Source organism: Netta rufina, assembly GCF_964035555.1.
Source record: "Netta rufina genome assembly, chromosome: Z".
NCBI lineage: Eukaryota > Metazoa > Chordata > Aves > Anseriformes > Anatidae > Netta > Netta rufina.
The window spans coordinates 40,141,667-40,160,778 of NC_140126.1; the positions used below are offsets into that span (position 1 = coordinate 40,141,667).

Sequence of the window (19,112 nt, forward strand, 5' to 3'; positions counted from 1 at the left end):
TTGTTATTCTGTGGCTCGCTCCCGCCCCCCCATCCAAGCTCGGGTGCCGAGAGTTCAAGTGTCCCTGGAAAACAATTTCACCACATCCATTATTTAAAGCTCTTTCTTTACTAATTTACACGTTTAGAAAATACAAAAAGCCGTACATATTTAAAACATAGGCCTTTTTTTATGCCTTCTATAAAAAATACAAAGTTTTAAGGCAGCTTGGAAATGCGTTTATACAATTCTACAGTGTTCATAAAGGCTCTCCAAATAAGAAAGTTAACTTCAAATCTATAAAATACACTGTACATTTGATGTTCTACAGAATACTTCAGTGAATCTTTGTTGCTGGTATCCCTTTAAACATAAAAAGAAATCTGTACCTTTCCAGAAAATAATAGCAAATGTAATTACCTGGCAAATAGGATGTGGATTTAAAACTTTTTTATTTTTTTTTTTTAAATAAATTATCCCCATGGCATACAATTTATAAAATTGTATATACAAAGAAGAGCGACTGGTAACAAATCCCAGTTTTAAATACATTTTTTTTTTTTATATAAGATTTACCAGAGGTCAGCACCCTGATATGACAAGAGGCAATATAACTTTTCAGGATATTTGTACATACACATGTTCTTGAGTTTAAAAGTGTCTTTCAAAGATGGCAGTGCAGAGCTCTTTTAAAACAAAAGTTGCATTGTTCAGTATAGCCAACAACTCTTGAGAAAAAAAAAAAAATCATTTTTGTATAGCGCTAGGTTAAAGAGGAAGAGACGGTTGCTGGCAAGCTTTTGTTACAAGGAAGACGTGTGTGCAAGAGGGAGTGCTGTAAACCACCGGACTTACTCGGACTGTTATCTCCTTACACTCAATTAGCGGCAGATGCAGCGTAACCCTCTCTCGGGCATCCCCGCACCGCGAGCAGCGATACTCGGTGAATGCTAATCAAGTTGTTTAACCAGCACGGCAACGGCTTTGGCAGCGAGTGTGGGTAGCTCACCTCTTTCTAACCTTCATGTCAAAATGCTTTTTTTTTTTTTTTTTTTTTTTTTTTAAGAAAAAAAAAAAAAAAAAAGGAAAAGTCACCACGACGACCAGCACGCCCCCACTTCAGCTCAAGGCCCACAGTCCTTCCCCCCGCTGCCGGGCCGTGCCGGGCCGGATTGCACAGTGCACAGCCGGGTGGGGAGGGACGGGAAAGGGAAAAGGGGAAGGGAAAAGGAAGGGAAAGGGAAGGGAAAGGGAAAGGGAAAGGGAAAGGGGAAGGGAAGGGAAGGGAAGGGAAGGGAAGGGAAGGGAAGGGAAGGGAAGGGAAGGGAAGGGAAGGGAAGGGAAGGGAAGGGAAGGGAAGGGAAGGGAAGGGAAGGGAAGGGAAGGGAAGGGAAGGGAAGGGAAGGGAAGGGAAGGGAAGGGAAGGGAAGGGAAGGGAAGGGAAGGGAAGGGAAGGGAAGGGAAGGGAAGGGAAGGGAAGGGAAGGGCAGGCACGGGGGCTCGGCTCGGCTGGGCTCGGGGCGCGGTGCCGGCTAGAGGCCGGCCAGCAGCCGCAGCAAGATGGAGGCCAGCAGGGCCCCGGCGGCGGCGGCCCGCCCGGCGCTGTCCGCCTGCATGGGGAAGCCGGGCTCGGCGCCCGCATTGTCCTCCGCCTCGTCCCTCCCCTTCTGGCTCGGCTCCTCCTCGTAGTCCTCGTCGTAGTACTCCTCCAGGCCGCCGTCCGAGCCGCCGCTGCTGCCGGCGCCGTTGCTGCCGGTGTCGGCGCCGAAGCAGAGGCGGGCCATGTTCTCCTTGACCGACTCGCAGATGGGCCGCTCCAGCCCGTCGCAGACGCAGTCGTTGAGCAGCACGGCCTTGGGCACGGCCAGCATGTCCTCGATGACGGCGCGGCACTCGGCGGTGCAGCGCAGCCCGTTGAACAGCTTCCCGCAGTAGGTCATGTAGCGGTTCAGCGCCTGGCTGCACCGGCTGTCCCAGTCGCAGCGCCGCCGCGCCTCGGTGCAGCCCATCACCCCGCCGCCCCCGCCGCCGCCGCCGCCGCCGCCGGGGCCGGGGCCACCCCCGGGGCCGCCCCCGCCGCCCCCCGCGCCGCCGGCGGAGCTGGTGCGGGGCAAGCAGGGCTCGATGGCTCGCTTGGTGGCGCGGCAGTTCTCGTCCTGCGCGCAGTCGCAGTCCTCCAGCGCCGGGCCGCGCCGGGTGTGGTTGAGCTGGATGAGGGCCGCGATGCAGTGGCTGGGGCAGCGCCGCCGGGAGGCGGCCGAGCCCGCGGCGCCCAGCGGCACGTCCCCGGCGCCGGCAGCCGGCGGCGGCTGCGGCTGCTGCAGCAGCACCGGGGCGCACGCCTCGGCGTACTGGTTGTAGGCGTAGCTGCACTCGGGCTCCCCCTGACACTGCAGCACCGCCTGCCAGCAGATCAGCCGCCGGCCCTGCACCAGCGAGCCCCGCGGCGGCCACACGGCGCCCAGCGCCGCCGCCACGCACAGCCAGGCGGCCGGCCGCGGCCAGCACAGCCCCCCGCCGCCGCCGTGCCGGGCCAGCATCGCGGGCGGCGGCCGCGGGGTCGCGGGGGAGAGGCGCTGGTAGGCGAGGAGGAGGAGGAGGAGGAGGAGGAGGTGGTGGTGGTGGCGGTGGAGGAGGGGAAGGAGCGGGAGGAGGAGGAGGACGAGCAGGAGGAGGAGGAGGAGGAGGAGGAGGAGAAGGAGCTGCCGCCGGTGGGAAAGTTTGCGAAGCTCCTGCCGACCGTGCGCATGGGGTCCCCTCCTCGCATCAATCCATCCGCGCGGCCGGCGGGCCCCTGCAGCCCCCGCGGCTGGAAGCGGCCCCGGGGCCGGCCCGAGCCCCCCCAGCCGCTGCTCCCGGCTGGGCGACGGGCGGGGGGCGCGGCGGGCACTCAGCGCCGGCGGGGGCGCGGCGGGCAGCGGCTCCGGGCTGCGCTCGGGGTCTTGCAGGACGCGCCGGGCTTGCTCATGGTGCTGCCGCCCCGCTCCTCGTGCGGCGCCGTGCCTCCCTCGCTCTGCCTCGCTCTCTCTTTTTCCTCCTCTTTTTTTTTGCACGAAATAAGTGCCCGGCCGCTGCTGCTGCCGCCGCCTCCTCGGGAGCCTCTATCTCTCCGCTCGCAGCATCGCTGCACATGCCAGCCGCTCCGATCCCATTCACGGTCCCGGCGCCGCTCGCTGGCTCTCGCTCGGCGCGGGTCGCGCTCTCGGGTGGCCGGGAGAAGAAATGTCTCTCCCCGTTAGACAGCACGGGGGAGGGAGGCAGGCTTCGGGGTCTCTTTCTCTCAGGGCGACTGATGCTGCTTCTGTTGTCAACAAGCCCCGCGAGCCGCGCTGCGGATCCGTCTGTGGATCTTTTTTTCGCTGCAAGGCTTTAAATACAAAAGTGCCCTCCGAGCAGCAGCAACGTGCTCTGATTAGGCCTCATTATGCATGCATGGAAAAGCAAACAAACAAAAAAAATTAGCAACGCTTCTTCTTTTACACATCCCCCCAGCCTGCGCTCTCTCGCTCTCTTTCTCCTTTTCTCCACTTTTTTCTCCCTTCGCTCGGCCCCCTTTCCCAGCTTTGCGACTTGCCATTGGTCCAGCCTGTTGTTGAAACTTTTTTTTCCCCCCCCTTTTTTTTTTTCTCTTCCCTCCTCTCTTTACGATCTACTGGAGGGAGGGAAGGAGAGAGGGGGGCTGGAGGGCAGCTCACATTCAAAGCTTGAAAGGAAAGGCTTAAGGAGAGTGACAGCCCCCCGAGGAGCCCCTCCTCCCGTTAAGGCGGCGCGGATCGGCTACGGCGGGGCTCTCCCGGGGCTCTCCCGGTCCCTGCCCGGTCCCTCTGCCCGGTGTCTCCCGGGGCTCTCCCCGGAGCACCGCACCGCGGCGGCGGCCTGGGTCTGCGGGCGGCTCGGGCGGGGATAATGCTCGACCCGCTGCTCACAAGAGCAGGAAAAAGATAAAAAAAAAAAAAAAAAAAAAAAAAAGAAAAAATGAGTCTTTAGCCCGGGCGCTGTGTGCACCCAAACTTCCCCCTGATACACGTGAGGGCAGAGCAGGACCCGGCTAGGGGTGAGACCGACTTTGTTCTTGCTGCAATCCGGGCAGGGATCGGATCTCCTGCTTTCGGTGCGTTAGTACGCGGCGGGAGAGCAAAGCTGCCTATGCTAGCGGTGTGCTGCAACCATGTAAGTACTGCTGCTGCCGTGCCTTCAGTACTGCGGCTCCCTCCCCACCTCACGCACCCCCGCCGGCTGTAGGCACGTTCAGCTCAGCTCCCTGCCGAGATTTGGTGTGCGTGGTGCGGGGTGCCGACCGACGAAGGCGCCCGTGACCGAAATACGGTGGATCTCAGTGTAGTGCTTTGGAAAAAGCATTTATTTTTTTGCAAAAATAAATGTTTGAAATCTGCTAGTTAGGAGGATGAAATGTGTTTTCATTGAAAGAAAGCTACCCTGCTGACGCCTTGCCCACCTTTTACGCTCCCTTTGCTTTGTTTTTAAGGAAGTAGACACGAAAGTATACATATTAAGGCACAACGAGAAGAGCATAACAAAATAAGTACTGGTGCATTTGCCCGTTGCCTTTCTCTGTAGTGCTACCTTAATTCCAGAGCAACGTCGGCTCCGACCACAAGGGGCATCGGTATCTGCTGCCTGTCAAAACTGGCGCTTTTTTTCATCCTGAGACTATCAACTCCATCTGTCACAAAAATTAGGGCTAAATCTATTTTCCAGAAACTCGGGGATCTTGGGTTGCTGTGCCGTGTGGATGGATGTCTGTCTGGGAGCGCGTGGAAGGTGGGGTAGTGGTGTGGTGGGGCTGGGAGGCAGCGTGATTGATGGGTTGGGAGGCATTCACAAGCATTTGCTCCATTGTGATCACTTTTACACGCTGCTAGTGCTTCTTCAATGCAGTTTTGCCTCTTCTGGTGGAAAAAAAAAAAAAAAAGTGCTAGCTTGTTTTCAAATCCATTAAAACTACTTCCAGAGCAACATCCCACTGTTTTGCTGCTGTTTTAATTCTTGTTTAATTGTGTGATTTAAATTTAATTGTGTGATTAAAAATGTCAGATGCCGTTTAGATGGTGCGGTAAATACCCCGTGCTCTCGACACTGCATCGTGCATGACGGTGCAGTCCTGGGCACTGTTGGCAGTCCACTGTTAGTGGAAGGCAGGTAGGTTTGTGCGGGTCAGGTGAAGATTACCTGTGCTGCGTGAAGCACTGCTGCACTGCCAGGCTGCGAGAGCACCCAGTCCACGCTGGTGCCGGGTATGGTGCTGGAGGGAAGGGGGCACATTTGTTCCAGGCGTGCAGACGGCGTGAGAGGGGCTCGCAACGGGGCAGGATTGCACCTCAGCGTGGGACAGGGGCCTTCTGAGCTTCCCCAGCGCAGCACAGCGGGAACAGCCGCCTGCCCGTCCCAGCGGGGCTGCCCTCTGCGGACAGCTGGGGGCTGAGCTCTGCCCCCTCCCAGCTCCTGCCTTCATCTGCAAAACCCATCCAGCTCTGCTGCGCTGCGCTGCGCTTGGGACCTCCCAGGAGGGGGAGCAGAGGAGCCTTCGCCGCGGGCAAGCATCCTGGCGTGGCTGGGGAGAGGCTGCCCGAGCGGGAGGAGGGTCCCTGCGCGCTCCCGACAGCGCGGGCGCGCTCCCTGGAGCGCGCAGAGCCGTGGTGGATGCGCGCTGCGCTGCGCTGCGCCCGCTGACCAGAGGCAGGGCAAGGCGAGAAGCCCCGACAGGTTTGCAGGCAGAGGGGTCCCACACGCCTCCCAGATAAAGTTTGGGATTTACTGTCTGTGGTATCATAAAATGGCAAAATTATTGCCGTGAAGTAGCTGGGCGCTCTGCTTCTCGCACTTCGTGGCCACCTAGACTATGATGCTAAACAATCCCATTCAGGTCTATACATCCTTTGTCAATAAATTAACATGTTTTAAATACACGCTAGTCTGCCTGCTTATTTAATAAGCATTTGGATTCTGTCCCTACCTGTAACTGCCATTTGGGGTAAGAGCTTCAGGGCTCAGTGCTGTGTTGGAGGAAGGAAGTCCTGTCCTCTGTGGTACTAAACCTATGGAAATAACTGTCTGGCCTCTCTTCTTGGATGCAGGTTTTCTGGCAACAGAAATAGTTTTGTCAAATTCAGGTTTTCGGTTTTCAGAGTGCCTCTAAAAGTAAACAGGAAGGCAACTCTTGCTCTTTTTCACAAAACACCACATAGGAAAATATATTTCCTATGTAAAATATGTTTGCTATGTCAAATACAATTTGCTGTTTTCTGCTTGCCATCCTTTCCCGTCAAACATTCAGTTTTGCACTTTATACCCTCTCTCAATTGTTACAGAGTGCCAGTCTTCCATCATGAAGGATCACCATGGCAGCTAGAAAAGCCATAAGGTATCTAATATGGATATATTAAAAACATGGATTTTGTTTGTTTGTTTGTTTGTTTGTTTAAGCCTGATGTCTTTCCCCCTATTCTATTTCAAGCCCTTTTCAAATGGATTATATTTCCAACTCATAATTTTTCATTCTTACATTAAAAAAAAAAAAAAAAGTTTTCTCTGACCTATTCTATATCAAGAGTGTTTAGAAACTAAGTATGAAAATCAGACAGACACAAAAGTTGTTGACCCTAAAATTTAGCAGCTCACATTGATGTAAATTATATTTAGTTAATTCATCTCAAATGATTTCTAAGAACATTAATTTGATTATACCTCCTTTTCTACATATAAAGAGATTTACAGCAGCTATTACAAATGTATGGCAGGAGTCCTGTGAATTAATTAGTTGATAAAGATTTCAGTTTGTGCATCTAGTAATATCTCGGTATGTGCCTGACGGAGATCCATATCGAGAGAGCACCCTTTCCTCTCAATGAATCGATTAAGTACTGTACTAGCAGATGATTTCACCTGTCAGTGAAAGGTAGCCTCTTACTGAACTCCATTAGTAGTTCTCTCAGTCTTGGCATTGCAGCGCACAGGGGTCATGGCAGGAGGTTAAGAGTCCTGCTCCTATACCAACGTTCATCCAGCAGAAATGGCCCAGTAAGGTGTCACTCACAGTAGTCTGTGCAGGCGAGTGAATATGCACATACTGCTGAATTCTTGGATTTGATATACCCATGGAGACCCTTAAATGATAACTTTTGCACTCTAAAAATACAAAAGAAAAACCTCGTGACTTAACAGATTCCCAGCACAGGCTGCAGGGGGAAAGGAATACAATGCTTTCTGAAACAATGTCTGCTTCAATGGAGAAGAAAGGACAAGTGAAGGCACCTGAATGAGGCTCTTGCTCCACATCTGGAGAAACTTGGCTTTTAATTGACTGTATGGGACTACCTGGGAGATTGGTATCCAGAGTTGGCCATCTAAATTAGGTATGAAATCTATCCAAACAGTCGTTCATTGACTAGCATGTGCATTGATTTCCAGTATAATCATCCCTTCTCTCTCTTCCTTTAGTCAGAAAGAAAAATAATGAGGTGGGACAACAATAAATAATTGTCCCGATTGACAGTCACCCCAGTTTTTTGAATCTTAAAACTTGTGAGACTACAGTAGTTCATACTGTAGGATCAGTCAGATACTGACTAAATTTTTAAGGTTATGTTTGTCCAGTGAACATTATTTAGGGCATCCAACACATGTCCTTCAGGCCAATAATTTAAAATTTGCTGATATATATGCAGTCTAGGATTGATCATGTTGGCCATGTCCACTTGCATGCCAGTCAGCCTGGGGCTGCTTTTGACACTGTGGTACTTTACAGCCTTCTTCCACTCAGTGCATGCCAATGATTTGTTTATAGCAAGGTTCTTGAGCTTACGTGTTGCATGCCATTGGCCACAATTTGGGAATGTCTGGGAGAGCAAAGTACCCTGATGTAGCATTGGAGGGCTGTGAGGGGTCTGTGTAGTGTGGACTCTGGCATGTGCTATCTGTGCAGGTGTTCCCTGGTTGCCTGCTAGAAGACAGCCTGGGAATGAGCTGACAGGTATGCAGGATAGAGGATTGGGGTACTGTTAGTCAGGACAAAAGCCACGTTATTTGATGGTATTGTCACGCTGCAAGGTTTGCTTTGCAGTCACGTGCATACTCAGCACATTAACCTTTGCTGCTTCTTGGAGGCTTCTAACTTTCCTGGTTAGTGTTGGAGCAGCCCTGAAACAGGGAACCTCCATCCCAGCTGCGCATAGATTCTTTTAGGCATTCTGGCTTGGCACATTGCTGTCTCCAGTTCCTGAAAGGGCAAAATCTCTTTTTCTCTGACCTGTTATGTACAGATAGTTGGATTTGAAAGGTTGGAATGAGTCAAATAGTTACCTGACACATGGATTAAAGGTTTGCATAGATGCACTCTCAGCCTCAGCTCTTCCAGAAAGTGAGTGAGAATATTACCATCATAACCTTGGTCATAGGTGAAGTATTACAGAGCCAGCAGAGAAAGGGAAGTGTGAAGTGGCCTGGATTTGTGGATTTGGAATGAATCTGTCTGTAAGTAATCTACTGTGCTTCGATCTTTGAGGTGCTGTGGAAGCAAAGAATAAAAAAGAGAGAAGACAGTTGTCTCTTATTACAGGAATGGGACAGACATAGAGAAAGTGGAGTGAGCCCGTTTGGAGGAGTTGGAGACAGGATATTGCTAGTAATTCTGGAATATTAATGACCTGGGTCCTGCAAATACAGTGCTATAAGGGTTAACTGCATACATAAACTTGCCTTAAATATATATTTAATTCAGTGTCTCTTTTTTTTTCAATTTGCCTTTTCCATTTATAATATTTACTTAAAAATTGAGTAGCATCCTTCTAGAATTGGAGATCATTATTTATATATGAAATAGTAAGTATCATTGAGGGTATTTACCCAATGCATCCAGTACAGTAAACATGGAAATATTGCACAATGCTTTGCTGGACTTCTGCTTTTTTTGAACTCTGTTCCAATCTAAACTACAAACTAGACCTCACATGCTGTTAAAACAAATGTAAGAACAGAGTAGAATTCCAGCCCCTTTTTTGGTCCTAACAAAGGCAAAAGTAATTGTGAAGGCAACACATTTCTGGTCACCTGTTAAGCCAGTTAGATAAAGATTTTAAATAACCATATATACTGCAAAGACAAATGTAAACAGTATCACTGTGTCAAACCAATTTTAACCACTACAATATTATGGGAATTCTTAATTAGACAGGTCAAGATATATACACATTCAAGCAGTTGTATTTTTGTTTTTCCTTTTAATTTGAAGATTTTTTCAAATGTTTATGAAACTGTATTCCCTAAAATGGTTAACAGGTTTGTGTTTCATTCACTGGATGTGCTTCTTTGAAGCACATATAATACATGCAATATAATACAAGTTTGCAAGAAACTGAAAATTCTGAGTTTTTGTATATGAGAAGCATGAAGAAATAAATCTTTGTGGATAAAAAGATTTGATCTCAATATATTCTAAGATATAAAAATAAGAGCAGCAGTTTCATATTTATAGTTTCAGATTACACCAACACAAATGTAACAACAGCTCCAACACATACTCTGAAGGTTTATACCTAATCTGGTTTCATAATTCTGCTCCCAGATTCAATTTCCCTGGTAGAATTTCAGGACGTCTACAGTGAAACATGCAATTCAGAAGCATATTCCCAATCTGTTCATTTAGTATCCTCTGATGATATTTGCCTAAGGCCTTGTTTACACACAAAAGTAGCTGTGGTTAAAATGAAAGCATCTTTTAAACAATTTGATTAAAGTAATGAAAATATAATTCAACGTAAACTTGGAGTTAGCAAATGGATTGTCCGTGTCTCTTTAAGCACAGCTGGCTTCATATCATCAAGAAATGGTAATGCCTTTATTGAGTTGACCTGCTATAAAAGAATGTCAGACTTGTTTATTACACCTTCTCAGAAGGGTTTCTTTTTTTTCATTGTACTAAAACAAAATGTATATAGACTAAATAGTATGCTAAAAATGAAATAAGCTTGCAAATATTTTAGAGTCCTGACCCAGATTACCAAATTCAAATAAATCAATGTTACACAGTAAATAAACTAATTTAAGTGTGCCCAAGCAAGGATTTGCTCTGATTTAACTAGGTATTTTAAAAACCAGTTTTAGTCAATCAATACAACTTTTGGTATGGTTAGCAGCCTACTAGGGACAGAAAAAAAAAACAATTCCCTTTAGTTTATTTTCTTCATTTGCTTGAAATACCAGAGGAGAAGAATGAATTAAAATGGGTTGTTATATGGAGGTTGATATCTTGGTTGATTATCCAGATTAGTAGGTTTTGTGACAAGAACATCAGCTACATTCATGCAGGTACATGCACCTTTCTTCCTACACTTCACTTAAAATTAAAAAGATGTCAAAGCAGTTAGTAGAGTTCCGCTCAGTTCCTCTACTATGCCCTTAGCTGTGGTATCTAAATACTGGGATGAAAGAAAGATGTCTTTGTATCTTAGAAGTTTAATTTTCAAAAGTGTTGAATGATTTAGTTACTTCCATATTAGGGGCACAGTCTGAGACATTGCCAGACGGCCTGATTTTCAGAGAGAGTTGAGCACCTAACCTTTGAAAATCAGATTTTCTAGTTTGACCTTCAAAAAAGAATCAACCACCATCACAGATGGCTTTGAAAATGTATCTCCTTTCTGCAGCTAACAAAAATTAAGGGCTTCAGAAACTACGGAGAACCGTAATCATCATAAATTTGTCACTCTGCCAATAATAAGTATTAAAATGTTAAGCTGGTAGATCTCAGTAACAGCACCACATAATAGCTGTGGTTTTCTTTTCAGGTGAAGTATGGTGTTCAGAGCTTTGATACATTAAAATATACTGAGCCACCAGCCATTCCCAGGCATGTTGCAAATGAGTATTTTGTTCTTGCTAACAAACAGTAATCATTCTCCATGTGCATAGCAGAGGTGAGCTAAGTCAACCTCTTTTTGTTTGCCTGAGGCAACTGCTATTTTCAAAGTTCCCCAAAAGAGATGGATCAGATTAGGGAGACTGTAAAGATGACACTGAAGGCAGTACTTTTGGGAAAGTGGTTAACAACAGCGGTGCTCTGGAGATTTCCCAAACTATGGGAACTGAGTTGTATGCTGGCATCATGCTGCTTCCTGGAGCCAGACCTAATATCCACAGCTGGATAGCCCAAACATGTCCACAGGCTAACAGATAGTAGAAATTAGAGATGGAAAAGAGGTTTTGGAACATTCCCTGTCACTATTGCAAGATTATGCAGTCAGTGTGAGATTAGTCATTGTATTAAATTTTCCAGTCGTTTATTTTGGCCTATTTTTAAATGTCCTAAGTGATAAGTTAAGGGGTTTCTACCACTTTATTTCTGTAGATTTATTTGCTTAGAAACATCTAAGTAGTGCAAATTTTTAGTACCTTTAATACCATTCCAGTGTGCATAGCTGTATTTTGCTTTTCCACACGAGTAATTTTCTATGCAACATTAATTCCTGTGGTATTCATAAGATTAACTATTAGAGTAATTATTAGATAGACAGTTTTTCAGAACACCCCTGCCAATTCAGTTCATTATACTGCAGGTGAAACTGCAATTTGTGAAACCATGTCTGGTGTTTTTTATCTGAGGTGTCAGCTTTCAGACCTTAAGCAATGCTAAAACAGAATAGGTTTAGGATTTAGTATAATGCTATTGCAAATATTCCTGTAAAATCCAGTGAACAGTGTTTGCATTTGCTTCATTCTGTTCTTCCATCAGTTTTATACATTCACCCTACTAATCTGCCTAGTACTTGCTTGTTCCTTTAATTCACAGTCTTTACCCCATTATGGATATCTTGCTTATGTTTATGGACTGTAAGATATAATACAACATCTAAGAAATAATGGAAAGGATATTCCCTAAATTAAGGTTCATGTCTTAAGAGGAAAATAGCCTTACAAATATATATCCTGTACTTGTCCTTTCTCCTCAACTGGAGTGTGCTGTCTTGCACTGAAAACCTTGCAGTGTGTTCTGATGCAGATAATCTGAAGTTTTCTGAAAGGTAACGAGCTTCCTTGAGACAAGCTCAAAGAATCACATATTCAGCAGTGTCAGTATCTTTTTCATTTTTAGTACCGTTGTTTGTTCTGTTGAGGAATCACTGTCCTGTTACGATAACAACTTTATAGTTATTTTTCCTTTGCCTCCATAGAAGAGTCCCTATACTCAACCACAATTATTGATACTTTTTATGGACCCTTATGCTTTCTCTTGCCAGCTTCCTTAACTGAAATTCCCTTCACAAACTTGTTAAACACAAGCTAAACACATTGTGTGAAGCAATATGTAAGTGTATTCCTATGAGAATGTGCAACTTTTGAGAGGCCATGTTGAAATCTTCCTGTGAATTTGTGAACCTTCTGGAGAACAGGAGTACCATCGGGTGGAAACCACCAGGAGTACCAGGTGCAGCCTGACTGTCATACAACAAATATTCAATGCTTGAAGCTCAGCTCAGAGCAGATAACTTGGAGCAAGCCATTATCAGAATATATTCACATAAAGTGTTTAGTGAATTATTAAAGAGTATGACAAAAATTAAGTTTTCTTACATACCATTTGAGAACAGAATATGGGGCAAAAACTGTCAAACAAGGAGCTTGATGTGAACAGTTCGGGCAGTATTAGTCTTCTTTTAGGTGGAATGTGACCCTGCTAACCCTGAAGTGTGAGTTAGACCTTTGATGTTCAAGGGGATTCAGAATTAGGCAGTCAAAGTTCATCCAGTTTGAGATAGTAGTGTGTCTGCAAACTCTTCCTTTCGGTCAAACCAGGCCTGGTATATAACTAACCGTGAAAGTGTGAGGAATAGGTGTAGGAGAATATTTTGTAGCTCTGGGCAACAGATTTCAAGATATCTGTTAGTAAAATAAAATAAAATAAAATAAAATAAAATAAAATAAAATAAAATAAAATAAAATAAAATAAAATAAAATAAAATAAAATAAAATAAAATAAATAAAAAATAAGAATTTGATAAAGATAGGAAGGAAATAAAATGGAGGAGAAATAGTAGAGATAACAGGGAAGAAAAATTACTTTTTTCCTGTCTCCTCCCTTGTTTTCAATAAGTAGTTAAGATTCATGGAACTATCACTGTCATTATTATCATGTTAGTATTTACTGTGCTGAGCCATCTAGCAAGGAATAAAATAATTCTGTGTCTTTTACACATTTTCGTTTGAGAACTCATCAAAGTAGATTTTTTTGTTGTTGTTTTTGTTTTCTTTTCATAGAACATAAATGTTATAGGGAAAATGTCCTGGCCAAAGTGAAATGTATCATATTGGTTCTCCAGGTTCACCACAATCCCAGTAATGTTCTAATCTGCAGGGTGCCCCTGGATGTGAAAATTTCCACTGGATAGGCACACCCATGTTACAAATAAATTAATATGCTCAGACAGCACACCTGAAAACTCAAAGGAAGAATTAAAGTTACATTTCTTTTGAGACAAGTAGGCATTTATGGTTATTAGGGATTAAAATCATCTCTGTGCAAAAAGCCATCAAAAAATCCCAGTGTATCCTTTTCCCAGAACTCCAAATCAAATGCTTAAAACTGTGGAGGATTAAGGTTGAAGAAGAGTGGTTGAAGAGGAGTGCCTGTCTTTAGGGTCCACCCATATCAGGAAAGATTTTGTTGCCACAGACATATCTTTGTCCCTTAGAGATGCTGTTATGCAAGTGGGAATTGCTCATGGAATGGCCCTGGAAACAGGGAAAATGGGGAAACTCTTCTCCTCTCCAGCAACATGGTGAGATCCCAATTGCTTAATTGCATCAGCAGACCCTATCCTGTTCTCCAGCAATGTGGGTCAACATTTCCCCAGGAATATAAAGCTATTTGTCACATCCTTGCAAGCTTTGTTGGTTATTCTCTGTGTGTTGCATTAGACTTTTTTTTTTTTTTTTTTTTCTGTCTGCCATAATGCCATCTAACAATTAAAAAAGCTAGGTTCAGTAAATTATTAAAGCTGCTTTGTATTCAATAAAAAATACAAATGTGAAATATTTTTTTCACAAGTCAAATTTTTAAACTCTATTTTTGTTTATGGGGAAACAGCTTCTCTCTTTATTCTGCTAAGAATAAATGAACATAGTATACAAGGTCATTTGTTTAGAAATATGGTCATTTCCTGCACTTTACTAAATCTTGTCTTGTAAAGGTCGAAAACCAGAAATATCAGAAAGACTACATATTAGACTACTTGCACCTCGAGTACTGCGTTCAGTTTTGGGCCCCTCACTACAAGAAGGACATCGAGGTGCTCAAAAGAGTCCAGAGAAGGGTGACGAAGCTGGTGAGGGGTCTAGAGAACAAGTCCTACGAGAAGCGTCTGAGGGAGCTGGGTTTGTTCAGCCTGGAGAAAAGGAGGCTCAGGGGCAACCTTATTGCTCTTTATAAGTACATTAAAGGAGGCTGTAGAGAGATGGGGGTTGGTCTGTTCTCCCACGTGCCTGGTGAAAAGACAAGGGGGAACGGGCTAAAGTTGCGCCAGGGGAGATTTAGGTTGGATGTTAGGAAGAACTTCTTTACTGAGAGGGTTGTGAGGCATTGGAATGGGATGCCCAGGGAAGGGGTGGAGTCAACATCCCTGGAGGTCTTTAAAAGACGTTTAGATGTTGAACTTAGTGATATGGTTTAGTGGAGGACTTGTTATTGTTAGGTCAGATGTTGGACTCAGTGATCTTGAGGCCTCTTCCAACCTAGACAATTCTGTGATTCTGTGATTCTATATAATGCATACTGTGTTTGCTGAACCTTGAAAAGAATAGTTCTTGAGTGCCCTCTCCTTGTTCTCAACCCTGAGTAACCAATTACCCGCTGTTACTTTTATCAGATGGCTTTTCTGTGGAGTGGGCTAGTCCTGTTTCAGGAATAAATTCTCCTGTTGGATAAGTTTTGTTGACCAAATTTTAATCTTGCTTTGTTGTAAATCATGAGAAAGTATACTGACTTCCTTCAGTGAGAATTCTTAATTGGACCCCAAGTTTCCATTGATCACTTTGTAAAGCTACAAATTATCCATAATCTACTTTTGAGGTCACTGGGAAACATTCATATATTTGGCTATTTTAGAGAATGTCTAGGCTCTGACACAGTTTCTTTCTAACTTTGTGCTTTATATAATTATAACAGAATAACATGCTTGGGGCACCTTTCATTTTTTTGTCCTGTGAGAGGCTAATAAACCATTAGGAATATTTTATAACATGTTGAGTGCTATTTTGCAATGTTTCATTAGCCACAAATCCACAAGTCACCTTCAGGAATTCCAGATGCCAAACTGAAGGTATTTTTGCAGCTGTTCTATGGGAGCTCATGGAAGTGTAGTACCCTGTAAAGGGGAAAAAAAAAAAAAAAAAGAGAGAGAGAGAGAGAGATCTTTTTATATATCAGTCCTTTTTGGCAGTTCTCTAAAGCAAGAAAGAACACTCGTCTCTGTTACAGCTGAGTACTGAACATTTTATCCATATGCCTGTGGATAGTTCAAATATCATCTCCCTTGTAAAATGCTTTTGCTGTAGCACTGAAGGAAGTGAACTCCTTTGAATAGGATATAATATGCTCCAAGGTAAAATGCTTTGAATGACTGTTCACTTAATAAAATATCGCCTAAAGCAATGCTATCTTCTGACTATTATTATTGTGTTTCATGAGTTGACTTTTAAATTGAATTCCCTGCCATCTTTATATACCGGTGAACATCTTGAAAAAATCAAGCCACAAATAGTGACTGTTTTCTAAAGGTCAAAGAAATTGTAAGGGAGAAGAAAAAAAAAATAGTATTTTCTGAAAAAAAAAATAGTCAGGAAGCCCTGAATATTTATATACTGATATCATCTTTAGACCTCCAGGGTGTTTCGGAGTACAGACAGCTACAGTTTTTAATAAAAATGTTTTCCAAACTGAATTTTGTTTCTCATTTCAGATATATAAAAAAAGATTAGTTTCCTGACTCATACTCCTTTGTTTGAGTTTTAACAGTTAATGTTTGGTCCTTTTCCAAAACAATTTTCTGTCCTTTGTAAAAGTGCTAAGGCTTGGGAGATAGAATTGCCAAGGACTGTTTGGAAAAACATGTACTAAAGACTTGCCTACAGTGTGGTAGAAAGGGATGGACAATTCGTTTGAAAGGACCTCTGTTTACATGACTATTTTAGCATGTATTAGCTGGTGAGATAATGCATTTTCTATATTGCTTTTTAAAAAGTTCAGTTGGTTTACTGAGTATTAAGTCTGTGCGCGGATGTCTGCATTTATTCATCTGCTCTGAGTGCTCTCTTGGCTGTTCTCCATTTTTCATCCTTACCAGAACGCACCAGCACCTATTGTTGTTTTCACAGTGATGAGATACTCTCTACCTGTTTAAGGGCTAGTCCTGCTCAGGCTCAGTACGTGCACATCTGTACACTAGATCACTGTACCATGTTTTTTACACCTGACATGGGACAAAAAGGGGAACTGCCTCTGCTTGCCATCTGGGGAGAATAGAGGGATCAGGAAATCCTTGAAATGAAATATTGCCACAAACATATTTAAGGGAACCTGACAGTTATCAGAGGCTACGGAGTGCAGTGAGAAAGGACCTCTTTCTCCATATAGGGTACAAATGCCTGGTAGAAGGTGAAGTAACAAAGAATATGAAATCCCTGAATAGCACCCAATGTAGAGAGATGCAAGTATAACCTGTTCTTGGCCTTTGGTAACTTTGCATTGACAAACCAGGTGAGATAGAGCGTGAAACACAATGGGAGACCAGATAGCAATGAAACAGTAATGAACAGTTCACAGCAACAGCTTCACAGCCTGTCTTGCCACACCAAATTAGTTCTTTTCTGACTGGAATGATGGATTTGCAAACAGAAGCAAACATGTATTTCTGCATTGCTTCAGTAGCCTTGCTCCAGTATTCACCTGGTTGAACAGTTGCAGAGCTGCTTGGCAGCTGGCACAGGAGCTGGCTTGCACAGCTGAAGGTAGTCACCAAGTAGGTGCAACTGCTATTATCATGGAATGAACCATTTGATCTGTGTTGGCTAGACATGACTGCATACAAAAATAAAAGTATTTCCAAAAGAAATGGCTTGTAGGATGACATAAATTGTGTAGGATTTGTGTGTTTGACCACTGTCCCAATTTATCAGTTGCTGTCTTTGACTTATAACATAATAACTGGCCTGGCAAGACCCCAGTTAGAGTAGGTGCCCATATGGGGACAAAGGGATATCATATGCCCAGTCTGATTGATGTGGGGCTGACTAAAAAGATGGAAGAGGAGATTCCTGCCTTGTGCCTATAGATACAGAAATATCTTACCAAGTACAGAGCAGTCAGTGGCCAAAACAGCCGCTAAATGTGACCTAGACAAGCCACCCACAAGAACCACATGTGCATGCACCAAGGCCCAAGCAAAACAGAGACTGTGTAGATTCATGAAACAATACTGTTCATGTATGGGAAGGGAGAGACCATCATCTGCAAGCACTGGACATGTAAGCTCTTCTTTGGGCATACTGCAATTTGTGCAGTCCCCAAGAAGCACAGGTTAGTGGAATCCTCTGACTTCCAGGCTTTGTGTGCACCTGTGCAGGAGTATAGAAAAAAAAAAGATATTGCATGTAGAATCAAGAGACAGAACTGGGGGCAGCAGTTCAGCATGTTTCAGTCCTGGAGTGAGCAGAACCAGAGAATATGTGGCAGGAAAAAAAGGATTCAATTTCAAAAAGGTTGGCTTTGTTGTTTGTTTACATTTTGGCCAAAAAGACTGAGAACTGAGAGGTTGTTTTACACTTTTTTTTTTTTTTTTTTTTTTTTTTTTTTTTTTTTTTTCCCTAGATGTTTGTGGAACATAGGTTGGAAGGAAACAGTAAAAGAGAAATGTTTGATTTGCCAAAGACTCTATGCAACAAATCAACCTTGAAGGAAGAAGGCACTTTCTGTTTTGCACAGATGGTGCATGGAGAAGACTGTACAAAGGACTCCTTGGTGTTTCTTCAGCCTGGCCATGAGGAAACAAAATGGTGAAGAAATGTTGAATCCTCCTGTCTGTCTCTCCAAACAACAAAGTGATGTAAGCAAAGGAGGGTTTACAACAGCTGAAGTCCATGGATGCTGCTGACTTCCACTCTCATGAAGTGAGGTTCAACTGTAACATTCCAAATCCATGTACAGACTTGGCAGACAAAATCACAGTGTAGTTTGTGACTCTTGAAAGCAAATTCTTGAAAGCAATAAAACTTACACTGTTTCTTGCAGTTGGGATGAGAGAGAGGGGGGAAGAGTAAAGGAGCAAGAGGCAGAGCTGGTGAAAGTGTTCTAGTTTGGTACCTGTATCCTGTCCAACTTGCCAGTCTTCTCTTTCCCTGGTTTCAGATCTCCTCTACCAAATTCCTTTTCATTCCTCTCCGATCACACCAAGGTCTACCATGCCCTTCATATTCTGTTTCAACTCATAAAACCAATGCTGCTCTCACTTTTTCATTGTGTTTCTTTTGTACAATGCACTCACAAAAAAATAAATGAGCAGTAGAAGCCATGTCAGTGTCTTCATTCATAGCCCTTGCTCCATTTCTTTTACAGTCCTTTTTCCCCTCTTTTATTATCATTTATAAACATAAAAAAATTTTCAAGAAAGAGTCCTGTTACTTTTTCTTTTTTCTCTCTCCAAATTGTATCTAGCAAAGTGTCAATGTGGGATGTGAAAAAAAAATAAAATTAAAATAAAATAAAATAAAATAAAATAAAATAAAATAAAATAAAATAAAATAAAATAAAATAAAATAAAATAAAATAAAATAAAATAAAGAAGTAAAAGAATAATGGGATGTAATAATAAGCTCTAATTAAACAGATATTGATCATACTCTGGACAGAGCTGGAAGCTGGTGTTCTACTTAATGTCCATCTCCTGTTCCACAGTACAAAGGTAAATTTATTAACAATACCTGCAGTTTCTGTATGTTTCCCATTATAAGGCCCCTTCTTACAGTTGCTGTTAAGTTTGCCAAATTGTTTTAACTTGCACAGGCTGAAAGTTTTCCATTCTGGGTATCTAATTCAGGTTGAATATAGAAGGGCTATAGAGGAAGTAATA

At 43.9% G+C, this 19,112-nt stretch overlaps 1 protein-coding gene across 1 annotated transcript; it reads right to left on the reverse strand.

Moving 5' to 3' along the window:
• Window positions 1-1,374: 1,374 nt before the first annotated feature.
• GAS1 (growth arrest specific 1) lies at window positions 1,375-2,656 on the reverse strand. Its single transcript, XM_084305401.1, has one exon. The coding sequence runs from the start codon at window positions 2,517-2,519 to the stop codon at window positions 1,512-1,514; it is 1,008 nt and encodes a 335-aa protein (XP_084161527.1). The 5' UTR covers window positions 2,520-2,656; the 3' UTR covers window positions 1,375-1,511.
• Window positions 2,657-19,112: the final 16,456 nt, after the last annotated feature.